At 31.6% G+C, this 16,102-nt stretch overlaps 1 protein-coding gene across 1 annotated transcript in view; it reads right to left on the bottom strand.

The window, feature by feature from the left end:
- Positions 1–9,937, bottom strand: part of LOC129801259 (insulin gene enhancer protein isl-1) — a 51,968-nt gene extending 42,031 nt beyond the window's left edge. The window contains exon 1 of the mRNA XM_055846145.1: positions 9,085–9,937. Within this exon, the coding sequence (XP_055702120.1) occupies positions 9,085–9,220 (136 nt within the window). The 5' untranslated portion in view covers positions 9,221–9,937. The remainder of the gene's footprint in view (positions 1–9,084) is intronic.
- Positions 9,938–16,102: the final 6,165 nt, after the last annotated feature.

The following is a 16,102-nucleotide window of genomic DNA, read 5'->3' as shown; positions in this document are numbered from 1 at the left end:
TATTGATTTTTCAAAACCTAATGGATCATTTGCCCTTAATTCTTTTTGCTTTTTTTGTTGCCAAAAATTGCCCAATCCTAAACAACAAATTCCTAAAAAATCGTGCCTGATAGGGAATTAAAGGAATTAATCCAGATGGCTAAGCCTTATGTCCGAAGCCCGTATAACACAAGACTAGAAAATCGTCAGTATATAATTTTAGATCAGTAAAAAGTGATTCTATTTATATATTTTTTGCCAAGACATATGAAACAGTTCTTTGATAATAGTAAGTGATAGGATATACTGAACTTTATAGCCCGAACAGACTTGTGGACTAGCCAAGATACAATTTAGCGATAAACAAAATGCTGTTTTATTGCACTAAACCTTCTCTCAGTTTATTCTTTGATCTGTACAAACTCTTATACGGGCTTCAGATATAATGGCTTTTTTGTTTCAATTGCTTAACTAGTAAATTTTTTTTTTGGAAAATTTTTACGTTTCGGATGATAATATTAAGAAAATTTAATCTAATAGTGCAAGTGTTAGTTGTTCAGATATTTGAAGCCTTCGGAAACTGGCGTAAACCTGTAGACTGAAGACTTCTTAACTTAACTTTATTAAATTGTATTATTAAAGTATTAGAAAACTATTTTTTATACTACAATATATGCAAGAATAGAAAGAAAATATGCAAGAATTCTACTCTGGAAAAAAAAGGTTTTGTTAGGCGAAGAAATGGATCTTGTTAAAATTTTGTCAAAATGATATTGTTGGTCAATTTGACAAAACTTTTAAATATTTTGTATGAAAGATCATCCTTTTGACAAACTTTTCTTGTTAATTTGACAAGTTTTTTTTAGAATATTTAATATATAAAGAATATTTATCTTGCAAAGAAATTTAGGAAAAAGCCTCACTGTCTCTTAAGCTCTATCTTTTTGTATTATATTTTTGTGACTTGAAAACCCCTTGGAGTAAAGATAATTTGAGTTGGTGGAAAAGAAACGACCGAATGATCATCAGTGCGTTGATATACTAATTTGCAATTTCATACACCTCCACCGTGGTACGGGAAGAACACAATGTGGCAGAACTTATTAATGTTCTAAGGTGAAAATAAATATTCTATACACAATATCATTGTTAGAATAACTGAAATGCGCGCAATACTATTGGGTGAAAATTGCATTGGAAATTGAGAGAATTTTAAGTGATGCTACTGCTGAAGAACAAAAAAAAAGATCCATGGGAGACGATGCAAAAAAGACCAACTAAAAAAAATACACAGATTGTTGGTTTGAAAAGAAAAAAAAATATGTACGAGAAAAACGCGATTCATTATAAATTATTCATTTTGCATTCGGCGCACTTTGAGAGCACAGATCCGGCGACTGGAGAATCTGTGTATAGAGATGGTAATGCGAAGGGGGGAGTAATTAAGGCTTCGGCAGGTCACAAAGTTGCCTATATAGATTCTCTTCATCTTATGCCACACAAGAAAATGAATGTCCAGAGAGAAACTGGTCAAGGGGCTTGAGATGAAGAAGAGACTCTTTCCAACAGATCCACAACACATCCAATGCTGTGAAGGAGATTTTCTATGTGCAAGCAATTAACATATATGAGAAGGGGATCAGAAAGATGAAGAAGCTTCTGGTTTCCGCACACGGACAGTCACTTTGATCAAATGAAGGTTGGTGTGACAGAGTGAATTTAGGATTGTGCCTCTCATGAGAGTCATCTAGCAGAGGAGAAATTCTCTCGGTTTTGAGACGCTAAGAATGCCAATTATTTAATTATTTTATTGCCACAAGTGGAATTTCTAAAGAGAACTTGGAACTTGGGACTAATTAAGTAAATAGCAAAATCATAGACTATATTTCGTTAAAAATTGTTATTTTTTTGCGCAGATTATCAGAATTAACTATTAGAAAACAGCCTCAATCTAAAATTATTTTAAATGTTTTATAAAAATCACAGCTTTAGCAATTTAAATAAAACAGTGTATGAAAAAGGACCTACGGAAGTAAACGGGGTTGATTAATAAATGCAGTGAAACGACGGTGTTGGATGCTTCTTATGGCCTCTACACAGTAGGAACAATTTCTTTAAAAAATGCCTTTTTAAAGAAAATTTCCCTTATACGGTCTTCAGACCTAAGGCTTAGCTATCTGGCTTAACGCCTGTAATTCTTTATCAGGCACAATTTTTTAGGAAATTCTTGTTTAGAATTTTATATCAAGGGCAAATGATCCAATAGATTTTGAAAAATCAATAAAATTACTTGTTATTTAGATTTTTGAGACCTTCGAGAACTGGGCTAAACCTCCAGTCTGAAACCGGCATTATGGTGTCTACACACTAGAAGCAATTTTTGTAAAAAAAAAATGCTTTTTTTTAAATCTGACGTTTTTGTCTACAAGGATAGGGAAAATTTTCTTTAAAAATGCATTTTTAAAGAAATTTCTCCTAGTGTGTAGAGGCCTTTATCCTTGTAGGCAGAAACGTCAGAATTTTTTTGAAAAAGGCAATTTTTGATGAAAATTGCTTCTAGTGTGTAGACACCATTACGGTGTAGAAATTAAAATTAAAAGAAGCAATACAATAAAAAATTAATAGAAAAAAAGAAATTTATCTATACTATCAATCAAATCAATATTTTTTTGACTGAAAAAAAAATTTTTGAAATATTATTTTTTGTCAAAATATATGTAGCTAAAGATTTGCATGGAATTAGAGTCATCCAAATTAATAGTTCATCAATGATTTTTTTAGAGAAAATGTAAGTTTTACTGTTCTTCCTTCATTTAAAAAATTCCATGTCAATTTTACATTTTATAAATTAGTAAATATATTTTATTGCTTATTTTTTTACTGCTTAAATTAAATCTGTACTCAAGTTCAGTAAACTACTACAGTAGACTCTTCGATATCCAGCACTTCGATATCCGGGTGACAGCTGCCAAACACTGGCGGTTGATATATTCAAAATTATTTTCACTAAACATGAAGTTTGTCCAGAGTGAATTAAAGTATTATTAACATTGTATCGAAGTTTTTAATACATAATTGTGATAAAAAATGAAACATAAGCACACCATGAAGAAAATTCTCTTGTTCTTTGTCAGACAGAAAATAAATTCACAATGCACAAAATAGAAAAAACGTTGATCATTCAAAAAATCTAAATGTCATTTTGTCCCCCAGTCAGCCGGATATCGAAGAGTCTACTGTACTTTAATAAATCATCAATTTAAAAATAAACCAGAAACAAACGAATAATTTTCAATTTCAATTACATTGAATTTAATTCATTTTTTCTAAATTAAAGATTGGTATCACCAATTAATTCTCACTCAATTATTTTTTGTTCTATTTTCTTCATTTTTAATTTAAAAGCAGGGCAATAATCCCTAGAAACTTCAAGTCTGAAGTATTTAGATTAACTATGTTGTTATCCTCTTTTTGTCTCTCTGTCCGTCAATTCCCTAGTTAGAGGTCAAAATGTCAAGGACATTGACGTTTCCATCATTTAGTGCTGTATAAGTATTTTGACAGCTTCTGAGGTGAAAAATATTTTAGGTTTAGGAGCTTTTCCGACCATTTGTTAGCATTAAATTTTCTAAATATATTTTGAAGCGATTTAAAATGGTAGGGTCGAAGGAACATCAAAATTAGTCACAAGGACCAAACAAGGGTCGAAAGGCCTATTGGCACCCTATTTTGTATCATTTGAAATAGGAAATTTAAACACCCATTCTTATACGAAAACATAGTTTAATGAAAAAATGTCATATTACTTGAATTTTATGATATACATTAAATAAATTTCAATATTTTGACGAGATTGTCAATAGGGTAAATGTACCAAATTTCGGAATAGTGGGATGTAAGCTCCAAAGTCTTAGGATTGAAGTATAATATTTTTAATACAAATTGCAATTTTTTGTTACTTTTTTCAGGAGTGTTTTTTGGGAATCTTATAGATCTTTTATCGTTTTTGTTTTCTTTAAAATTATACTTAATACATTTTAAAAAGAAATACATTGCTTTGGGGAATATTTTGGCCATCTTGATTCTGGCCTTGCCCTTTCGGAATTCTACTAAAGTCTTTCTCCATCATCTCGTTTGTCGAAAGGACATAAAAAAACTAAAAAATCATGGAAATTTGAGGAACAAAAGAAGGGGCCAATATTCCATCTGGCCGAAATTTGGTACAGTTACCCGAAGAAGTGTTCCCTGTCGAATCGGTATTCCTTCGATCCTATATAGAGTGTAACAAGATAAAGATAATACTAACATAAAAAGCGTATTATATATAAAAGTTTTAACCTTATGGCCCTTACAAACTACAGAAAACTGTGTCCATATTTGGTAGTTTTTCCTATACAAGCGTGAACAATTTGCATCAATATGGACATAAATTTCTCTAGTGTGTAGAGACCAGTATGTGGAAAGGTACGTTAAGATTTTTTTTTCAAATCTTTCAAATGGTCAGATTTTTAATTTATTAATTTAACATTGCATTGATAATTTTGTTCCCAATATAGTTTTATCAATGATTAACATTCTGAATTATAACACAATATTAAATTCGAGTAATTAAGTTTTCTTTTATTTCATAGGCATAAAAAGAATATTTAATAAAAAATCGCATCCTTGTAAAACAAAATTTGAAAAATCACCAAAATGTTCGTACGACATTTACTGATGGAGGCGACTATATCGGATTAAGTTCTTCAGTTATGAATAAAAATCGTAAAATATTCTTTACATCTCGTGTGTACCTTCACTGAGAGAAATCCGAAAAAGTTAAAATAACATTCCGGAAATCTTAATTTTACCCTGCAGTATTGATCCAAAATCGGTGTAAATATTACCCTTTTTAGGTGTATTAGGTGTTAAAGGTACCCTTTTTCATGTTAATTTTACCCTTAAAAAGGTGTAATATTAACATTAAAAAATGTTGATATATTTTTACATCTAAAAAGTGTTAAAGTTATGAGGAAAAAAAGTTAATCGCACCCTCTTTTTTTTCTCAGTGTTGATATACCCGAGAGTGATCTTTGGTCAATTTTACCTAGTTTATTGACTAAATTGAAATATATTTTACCATTTAATTTTTCCACACAACTTTTTTTCACTGACTAGACTGTTAATTTATTGACAATATTTATTTCATTAGACAGCGATAAATTTCAGGCATTAAGACAACATAAAAGTGACATCTTGAAGCATAATTTAAGTGAAAATTGATTTCCCCGAAAGTAAAATGAGAATTTTTTCTGCAAACTATCGTAATATCTCCGTTTTAAATTTCACTGGTTTCAGAGTAATTCTGGATTGTCAACTGACTAGAATAAATATTATAGGTAAAATTCGGAATTTCAGGAAAATTAATTAAGAGTTGGGACAACACTCTTAAAATCTGATTAAAAAATCAATTGAATAGCCTTCAGAGTACTATATAATTGCATTAATACCAGATTATCAAAGTCTGAACTTTAAAATTGGTTTGTCAGGAGTTCTGGTTTGTCCTCTTAACTTTGAAATGATAATATTGATTATATTGTTCACTATTGTGGCACCTTTGAATTGGTGCACTTTTATAAAAAAAAGTTTCTTTCTCCTACCTTTAAATGAAAATAGAAATGAGCCTTATCATAAAGTAATTCAGCTTCACAATTGGATAGTGGATATAAAACACATATAGGGTAAGTGTACCAAATTTCGGCATAGTTGCATGCAATCGTCAAAGTCTTATGTTTGAAATGTAATATTTTTAATACAAATTGAATTTATTTGTTACTGTTTTTATAAGGAGTGTTCCTTGGAACCTTGTAGGCAGTCTATAGTCTTTATTATTTCTAAATTCACTCTTAATACATTCTAAAATGTATAAAAATGTACACATTACATTTGTAGCCTATTTCGGCCACCTTCAGTTTCACAGTTCCTTGCCTTTCTGGAATTCTTCTAATGACTTTTTTAGATCATCTTGTTCGTCGAAGCCACATTTTTTGTTATTTTTTTCATTGTATTATTTCTAGAGTATGCAAAAACTAAAAATTCAATGAAATTCGAGGAACAAAAAATGTGGCCGAAATTACAAGCTGGCCGGAATTTGGCACACTTATCCTATCATTTTAAGGTCTAGCCCCATTTAAAAATAGAAGACAAAAGCTCTATTGCAAAGGTACCCCAATTCGAAGGTGCTCCTCTCTCTTCTATATTCACCATTTTTGCCACAAGAAATCTTACAATTCAATAAATTAAGAATATCTTATTAGGAGACATTTGTTTCATATGAAATATTTAAAAGCTGTTGGTAAAAATCAAAATCACAGCTGTTTTTAATGTTTGTAGCTTTATTGTGATTTTTTTCCATAACTGCCGCATGTTGAAAGTCACATGGGAAAAACACGAAAATATTTGTAATTATTTTGAGAAAACAATTCACCAATGTCCGTTCGTATATCCACTCTGGGTGGCCCAATAGATACAAATGCAATAAATTTCGTACAGAGAATTTACATATTGTAGAATAAAATTACGAAAATGTTAATCAACGGCAAAGAGAGATAAGGTGACTGGACAGAAAAAAAAGTTAGATAAGCCTTTTGACCAATCACAGCATTAATTGGACCAATATTAAATTTTAATTTGTATAAATTTGCATTGGTAAAAAATGTTCAGATTTATCCGTTTTTCATATGGGAAAAGAGTAGTTTTGTCTTTTGCTAAAAGGTTCAATATTGATCAGCATATTTGAGAAAGTCGAAGAATTTTTTTTCTCCTTTCTCGAGCAATTTGAAGTAAATTAACGTGTCTCATTTGGAAAAAAAATGTTCTCAAGTTCTTTTTTTTTGTGAAATATTCTTTCAAGGAACATTTCTCACAATCAAACTATCTATTCACGGGAAAAATATTCCCGTGCATCAGAAATTAACACTTTTTTTTAACTCACTTATAAAATATCACATAACATTCTAAGACACATGTCAGAAAAATAAAGGGAGGTATGAAAAAATTCTTTCACGATTTGAATTTTATGAATGGAAAAGGTGAAATGGATGAATGAACTTCAGCAGTCATAAATGTTAATAACATTTCATGAAGAAGTTAGAACAAAAACAGCAAGTCATAGAAATGGATTCGTGAAAATGGAGGCCGAATATTCATTTAGATGAATGATTTCTTAGACAGTGGCACTCCACAAAATTATTTCTAATACTTTTGTTAAGTGGATCAATAGATGCCACCGTATCAATAGATCTTATTTTTCATTTGTAGAATATGACATGAACTAAACTTTTCAAGGTCAATTCGGAAATTGTTTCCCGAAGATTATTATGGATTTGTTGTTTGTGAAATTCTCTAAGAACTAAGCTCGAATTAATTCTGAAATAATGAATTAAGTGACTACAAAGGTAGAATAAAAATTCTATGCACAAAATTTTTGGAATCACTAGAATAGCGAGGATTTCTAAAGAGGTACCATTTAAACATAATCACTTCTAGGGTTGAGTGAACACCTCTTCGACAATGAACCCTTATTGACACTTTGTCAAAATGATGAAATTTATTTAATGTAAGGTAAGAGCACCAGCGATCGGCAGTGTTCCTCGGATCGTCAGGTTTTCACCATACTTTTGCACCAATTCAAATGATTTTTTTAAAAAATTTATTAGCTATTTTTTGCTATTTAATTGTCACAAAAATTCAGTGGATTAGTTCAGATTTAATTTATAAAACCAATTTTTCGTGAGACACCTTATTAAATTCGTGACGATCCGAGGTACAGTGTACATAGTTACGATTACCTCTGTTTTTTTTTTTATTAATTTATTGAAAAAGTTTAAAATTTAAAAGCACAGATATAGTTAAATGGATCACTAATATACCGATTAGCACACACAAAAATACGAAATAGTAAATTGAGACTTATATTTTCATCTAAATGTCGAGCATGTCTCTTAACATTCCGATCCGGGGTACTCTTCCCTTATCTAATAAAATGTAAGTAATATGGCGTTTTTTCATTAATATACGTTTTTCGATAAGGATAAGTGTTGAAATTTCGTATTCCAAATGGTACAGAGTACGGTGTCAATAGGTCCTGACATGAGTTCTTAAAGTGTCAATATAGGTGTTCCTTTCACCCTATATCAAATTAAAATAAACTTAATTTTAACATTCTGGTTTCTTTTCAAATCTAATTAGAAATTTGAATCTTTCTTCAAATTTCCCATAAACCCTAATTAAATTATGCTTCAACAATATTTAAGTAATCATTCTGATAAATATTTTGATAAATAATTATTTATTTTATTGCTTGTATTCCTTGTTATTTAAGACTATTTAGAGACAATTAATGTTGTTTATAAATCACTAGTTATATCTTCATTTGCACTCCGTACTTTTAAGAACCCCCTTTTATTCGATTTTTTTCTGCATCTAGTAGAATTATTTGAAATGTTTGTTGCACACTAGCAAATTTTATTACTTAGATTTTATTACTTAATTTGCAATTTTATACATGCATATATAGAAATATAATTCACAATAAAACGATATTTTATTTGAAGTTGTTACTAAATTACTTGCGGTAATCAAAATCGTCAATTTAATTCTAATGCTTTCGCTGCAGCAAAATGCTTGAAAGAAGATGAATTTGTTAAATGCTTCGTTAACTTTTGATTTAAGTTCGTTGTCTTAAAGAATTTTTCATTTCAGAAAATAATTAAAAAAAATTAAGAAAGATTAATATTAATTTATGAATTTTTCCAGCTACAAAACTTTATTGCTTTTTTATCACTGTTTTTGGGAATGTTTTTATTTTTGAATTTATTTTGCTAATTATATATATTTAATTATGATGCTTTAAGTCACTTTAGTTAAAGTAATTAGAAATATATTATAGATATTTTTTATGTACAAAACACTTCAATCATAATGTGAGACAACCACATGACGAATTGTTCTTCTTTTTGAGTAACCACCAGAAATGGATTTGCGAGGATGCGATTAATAACTTTGCACAAGAAATGTCGCAAATATGAGACAGATGTCTTGGGTAGAAAGGGGGATTAAACTCACTGGGATTAATGTCATGCCCATGACAATCCAGATCCAAGTGATGGTTCATCACCAATGATGGTTGCACGAGTCCACCACGATGATTATGCAAGGGAAGCTGGTGAGCCAGAGGGCCACCGATCTCTGCCATTACCATATATGGGGAATATTGTGTGTCTGGCGAGGACGTTTTGGCTTTATTTCTAATCCACTCTCACTTCGGCGAAGGATTCACTTCACCAACACTTTGCTGTTATTAAAAAAAAAATAACCGAGGAACCAGAATACCGAATTTAGCTCTCCAGACACATAATCACTGTTTTTATTTTTCAAAAATTCCTTTTGTCTTTCAACAAAATACGGGTTTTAAGGATTCCGATCTCCTTGCGAAGTGTAAATATGTCAGAGAATTTTCATGGTTTCACCGGGATTTGGTCACATTTATTGGAAAAAAAGAAGTTTCTATGGGGGTTGAAAGCCGACGCCCAAAAATTCTCAAATTAATTCAAACTTAATCCAGACCAGGGTATCCTTGATAGGTCCTTAATAGAAAAGTTCCTTGTTTCTTAGGTTTGGGATAGGTTCTTATTTTTAGGGATAATCTCTCTCCTAATCACTTTTCTTTTAGTTTGCTGGCAACTTCCTTGAAAAAAAAAGAGTAATAACAAGGATGCGCACAAATGATCCGCGATTCCGGTAAAACGCGCACAGCGGAACGTTCAGAGGTGGTCTGAGCGGCAGTGTTCCCACTTTGAGAGTCAGCACACAACTGCTCGAAGCGACGGCGAATTGTGTTGGGTTTGTGTGCAACTTGTCGTACGGAGTTCGGTGTGGCCTGGAGTTGTGCGCCGCTTCCACCACACAAATCCGGAATGCCTCGCCCAGAAGTGGCGGCATTGATTGGTTGCTAGGGTGGACTGGGAGCCGGTGTTCTCGTCGAATACCCATCCTCCTGCACCCATACAAAATGGTCGATGTTTCCCTCACACAGTCTCAGACTGTCTTCCCTTTTGCACCAGGCACTTCAACGAGGATAAGGATCACCAGAACGGCACATCAAGAACACCAAGGACCTAAGTGAGAGTGAGACGAGCATAAGAAAATTTTCAGGTAGTAAGGGTCTTTTTTTCCAGCCTGTTCCTGATGACACTATTGTCTCACTCCACCACTCTGAGCCTTTTTTTTTGTGCTCCCAAAGTTGTTCCCAAAGAGGGAAGAATTTGGAAAGTTTGGAGGACAAAAAAGTTTTCATGTTTCCACCAATAGAACTACAATTGTTGATTGAAAGTAAAACAAGTTTCAAGACGACATGAAAAAAGATCTCCGCAATTCAGCTGGCTGTCTGGAAAAATGTTTCTTTCATCAAAAGTCTATACAGAGAAGAATCTTGCATTTTTGCTGTTTCTAAAAACAAAAAGTTACAAAAGAAGAATTGGAATTGATTTAAATGTTTAATATATACTTTAGGTATTTTCTAGAATTCAAATTGCTTTAATGTAATAATTATAGAAATGTAATTTCAAGGGAACTTTTGGTAAATTAACAAAACTTCTGTTATATCAAAAAAGATATTTTAAGACCAATATCACGAAAAAAATTATTATATTTATATTTATCTTTTTTCTCTCTAGTTCCAATGAGTTTAAGCAAAGATTACAAGTTTCTATATCGACCACTCAGAATAAGAAACGAATAACTCGCAGTAAGCAAATTTTACAGGAGAGCGATTTAAAACTGAGATTTTACATGCAGAGTATAGGATTTTTGAGATATAAAATCTCTATAACGTTGAAAATAATTATCTTTCTAGTATAATATTCACAGAAAAGTTATAGGGTATAAGAAGTATTCAAAGAGCGAATAAAACGATTTTTTTGTAAAAAGTCGAGTTGTTTGACTTATATTCTGAGTGGTAGATCACAATTTACTTTAGTACATGCACGTGTTAAAGTCTTGACTCATGTAGAATAGATCAGTTATTGCCTTCTAAATTCTAAAAAAATAGTAAAATATATTAAATTTGCTTAGTAAAAAAAGGCGTGGCGAAATGCTTGAACTCGTAACTTAGATGTTATACTTCAAAAGTATTTTCGCATCATTTACCGTTCACCGGTATACTCAACAACTCAACCGATTTGAATCGATTCGTAAATAAAAAGTAATAAAAATTATATTCGAACAAAAATTACTTTTCGGTAAATAACCGGTTCATTACCGCTTCACAACCGATTTGAACCGACTTATAAATCACTCAAAATATTTCCCAAAATACACCTCAGGAGCAATGTAATTGAATTTCTTATAAAAATTATTTATCGGTTATGAACCGGTTCATTACCGATTCAAAACCGATTGCAACCGGTTCAGTTTTATAGGAAATTCCAATACCTTTCCAACGAGCCCAAACATGACCCCATTCGCTTGATAAAATTCGCCCTCTATTGTTCTTTTACCCTTTGACCTTGAAAAACCGTTACTAGAAATGATTCAACTGTATTGTCGTCTAAGGGCGAAATATCCGCCTGGGTAATCTCTAAAACATATCCACAAATGAAAAAAAATCGCACAACGTGTTTTCGAGCAATCCCAAAAAACATGGTTTTGTACGGGAAGGGGAGGGGTGGGAGGAAATTGAGGGGCATGTTAACGATCCTTGGGTAGACTTATGGGGGGTCCCCTAAAGGTCCCAAGTCGCTATCTCTTACCGTTTGGCCTCTAGAGCTGACGACAGCCGGACGGACAGAAGGACAGACGGACAAACAGCGTGACATTTCTCAGAAATCGTTTGAAACGTGAAGATTTGTAGACAAAAGTAGTCTCCGGGGGCTGGAAGGTGGAAATTTTGGGGAGTGAAAAATCGAGGGCTCCGTTGAGTTCGAGCAGTAAAATTCAACAAGCAAAAAATCAAACTAGGTCAATAAAAAAGCTAAATCTTTAAAACAGTGGGTTTGATTCGGGTCAAAAGACTGAAAAATGGTTCAATTATAGGTACTTCATCGATGCATTACCGGTGAAGATTGATGCAGCTGGGTTCAAAATTTCAATACCTGTCCAAAAAATCTAAGTTTAAGCAAATCGGTTGAAAACTGATCCCTCCAAAGTGGTTGAACTTTGGCCTTCAATAATTCAAAATGGCGATTTTTTCAGTCATATATAAATGTTCACCTGATACGTCGAATACATATTGGAAAATCATTGAAAAAGCTCTGTCCAATTTAGAGAGAAACCAAGAAGCATGCTTTTCGAGGGGTTGGAGGGGACGTCTGGGACGTCACCAAGATCGGAAGTTGATATCTTTTACCGTTTAAACTCTTTACCGTTTGAGATTTGTGTTCGAGCAGCAAAATAGATTCTGAAAATTATAATTTTTTCTCACCTGCCCATACCAAAAAGGATAATGAAGAATGCATGATGGTTTGGGATTTATTAAACCATAATTAGAGTAAAGAAAACTTATCTCATTACTTTTATTTGCATATTAAAAAGTTGACTACTAACATTTAAAATCGTTGCAAGTAAAATGAAAAACTCTCTATTCCTTTCGCCAAAAATTACGTAATGATTTCGTTGCTTTTAAAGTGAAATTGAATTTTGCTTTCCTAATTTGAATATAACTCAAATTTGATTTTTTGTAATAAAATATTAATTTTTTATTGTTATTTTAACATTTTACAGGAATGATGTATAAAATTCTAAATTGAAATTATAATATACTATTGACGAATCTCGTTAGAAATGAAATGGAATGTGTTCGTGTTATTATTATTATTATTATTTTAATTTTTAAATATAAATAAAAAATTCTAAATATCAATTAGTTTATTTTCTAGGACAGTAAAATATCTAATTTGTTAATTTATAATTTAAAATGAAATATACAAATGGAAAAGTTTATATAATAAATTTATTATAAAAATTAGTGTTTCAGAGAATATGGAGAGGTTTATAAAGGATTTTAGATTTATATTTTACACTTTTAACATCGAATGAAAATCTTAGAATTGTGCTATATTAGCATTAATGCGATTTATACACATTAAAAATAAGGAATTTTGAAAATTTTAAAATCTAAAATATGTAAATGTTTGGCTCTAAATGAGCAAAATACATTGGTTTAGTATATTTACCAATCGGTGTAAAAAATCGGTGTAAATATTATGCTTTTTAGGTGTATTAGGAGTTAAAGTTACCCTTTTTCGTGTTAATTTTACCCTTAAAAAGGTGTAAAATTAACATTAAAAAATGTTGATATATTTTTACACCTAAAAAGCGTTAAAGTTATGAGGAAAAAAGTTAATCGCACCCCCGTTTTTTCTCAGTGTAATAATGACTAAGAAATGCTAATAATTACGGAAAAACGTTTGCGCGTGATACAAAAAGAAATACGGAACAAGTGTGTTTCTGGTAAGATTTTTGGCTTTATTTGGTTACACTTTAAACCTCTTATAAGAAAAACGTGTTTGAAAAGTATATATAAATTAAATTAAACTATAATTTTTAAAATAATTATAAGAATTTATTCGTTCAGTATTCAATTTGGAATTGGAAATTACATTTTAATTAAAATAAAAATTTAAAAAGTAAAATTTGAAATTTTGAATCTGTTGTCCAAGAGGTTTCGTTGTTAGAATTAGATACGCTGTAACGCCTGGATAAAAAAATTTCGTGCTCAGACGACTATCTCAAATCTTAATTTTTAAGAAAAAATAAATAATCCTTGAAATATCCACTATATTGAAGTAATAATATTGAGTAAATTATAAAATTATAACTAGATTATAAAAGTTTAGTCTGGTCTGAACTTCTCAATTGGCTTATCCGGAATTCCCAATGTTACCCCCTTTTAGAAATCTCGGAAGCACCTTTTGCGGTATTCCGAATTATTGACAGGCGACACATTAATTAAAAAGTCTAATTAAATACAATATCTGAATTGACGTACAATGACTAGACGCACACACAATCTGAAGAATGTTAATCAACATTCTTAAGAGACACCACTTGGGCAGAAAACATCCATTGGGTTGTCTTGAGGTTTGGATATTTCCTCGCGTCAAGAACACTTCGTTCTCTAAATGGCGCCATTTACTCAACTTCCTGTCCCTGAACACCGCAAAAACATGCCCTGTGGAAATTCCTCTGTGGTCATCTGGTGGAAATTCCATTCATTGCCTTATCACCCAGTGTGTCTGCCATAAAAATAGGAGGGCTCTACACAGGTAGTGAGGCAACCGTTTTGCGTAAATTTGTTTATTTAGGACCAATTGCCCTTGCGACAGAAAGAAGGTGCAGATTCTTTTTTTTTCATGCTGTTTCTCTAAATATATTTATATGACTTTTCTTTCCTCGTTGATTTGGGGCTTCTATCCGGGTCAAATTTCCTACTTTTGCGGTACAAAAAAGCATAAACAAACTTTATGTTTCTTATGCCCTTTTCTCTTAAGGACTTAATAAACATATGTGGTTCTTTAATAAACTCTATCAGTAATAGAGTATAAAAATACTCTGTGAATATGAAAAATGGGCTCAATTTTATATTTTCCGGGAACTTAACCCCTTTAAGGCATGTGCGAGTCCATATAACAACCATAGGGGTTTTTTTTATCGTGTTTAATTAAATATTCTTTTCTTTGCACGTAAATGGGCTAGCAAGTTAAGTAAAAATATCTAGTATGCTAAAAAGCCTTTTAGAAATCATAACTTTTGTACAAATTGTAAATAACTTAAAATATATATATATTATATTTTTTTAAGCTTCTTGACACGATAATAATAATATTGGAATTAAATAGAAAAAATATGGTGACGCATTTCCCTAACATATCCTATCTTCCTTGTGTTTAACAAATGAGACCAAGGTGAATTTTGCGGCACTGAAAGAAACAAACGCTGAAGGGACATTGATGGCGTAAAAAAAAAGAGTAAAAAGAAAGGAAGAGAAATTGTATTTATGAATATAATGTCTGAAGTTGTAATCGAAGGAAAAACACCACGCAACAGTCCTCCTATATGGAACAACACAAACACATTTATTTTTAATTTTCCTAATGGATATCGATTTTTGTGCGCATGGAAATATATCTCTTTCACTTCTCTAGGTACAATATATTTACCAAAGATAACAATTCAAAATCCCTTCCAACCCTTTTTCCGTTGCCTGTACCATTGAGAAAAAGGCCCCCCAATCAAAACCATTTTTACAGTCCGGGTTCTTTTTTTTTGCTGAAGATCGCAAAGGTATATCATATATTTTCCACAATATAAGACCACTTTTGCGGAGAAAAGTTCAATCTAACATCGAAGGGATGAATAAAATTACCATTAATGCTGCATGAGCTTTTTCCCGCCAGCATTAAAGAGGAACACTCAATGAAAAGTTCTACAGGTTTGCTCAATAATTTTTACAAAACACAAATTTTCATTGAAGATGTTTTGGTATATAAAATAAGGGAATAAACCCTTTACTGATGAAACTTTTCAACAAAGATAGCAAAAAAAACTTTTAAACGAAAAATTATGGACGTGTGTTTCATTTTCAGGGAAAATATTTGGTATTGAAAAAAAAAATTCCAAAAAGTTCCTCAACTGAAGTTCGAAGGACAGAAAGTTTCTGGTAAAATATTTTCACGAGATGGTGTTTCATCCCTGTCGAATTGCTACCCTCCCCAAAAAGTCCTTTGGCAGGAGTTAAAGGGATTCAATGGCGCATGCACCAAGGACCCTCCATGGAAAGTGTCACCCTGAGTCAATGGCACCAGCCAGAACTCACGAAAATGAAAGCCCCCCACGGAAGGCATTGACTGATAAATTTTTCATTGCGTGCATCATGAGAATTTTAACCCACAGTTGTTAATCCTTCACGGAGATTTACTTACTTGCAAACCTACATAATCTGTAGTACTTTAATAATATTATACATTGAGAATCATGTGTGTTCACTTATAGTACTACAAAAGTTTCTTTCTATTGCTCCATTGAGATCATACACTGAGAGAAATCCGAAAAAGTTAAAATAACATTCCCGAAATGTTTATTTTAC

Source organism: Phlebotomus papatasi, chromosome 2 (assembly GCF_024763615.1).
Source record: "Phlebotomus papatasi isolate M1 chromosome 2, Ppap_2.1, whole genome shotgun sequence".
NCBI lineage: Eukaryota > Metazoa > Arthropoda > Insecta > Diptera > Psychodidae > Phlebotomus > Phlebotomus papatasi.
This window is presented reverse-complemented; position numbering and strand designations above follow the sequence as displayed.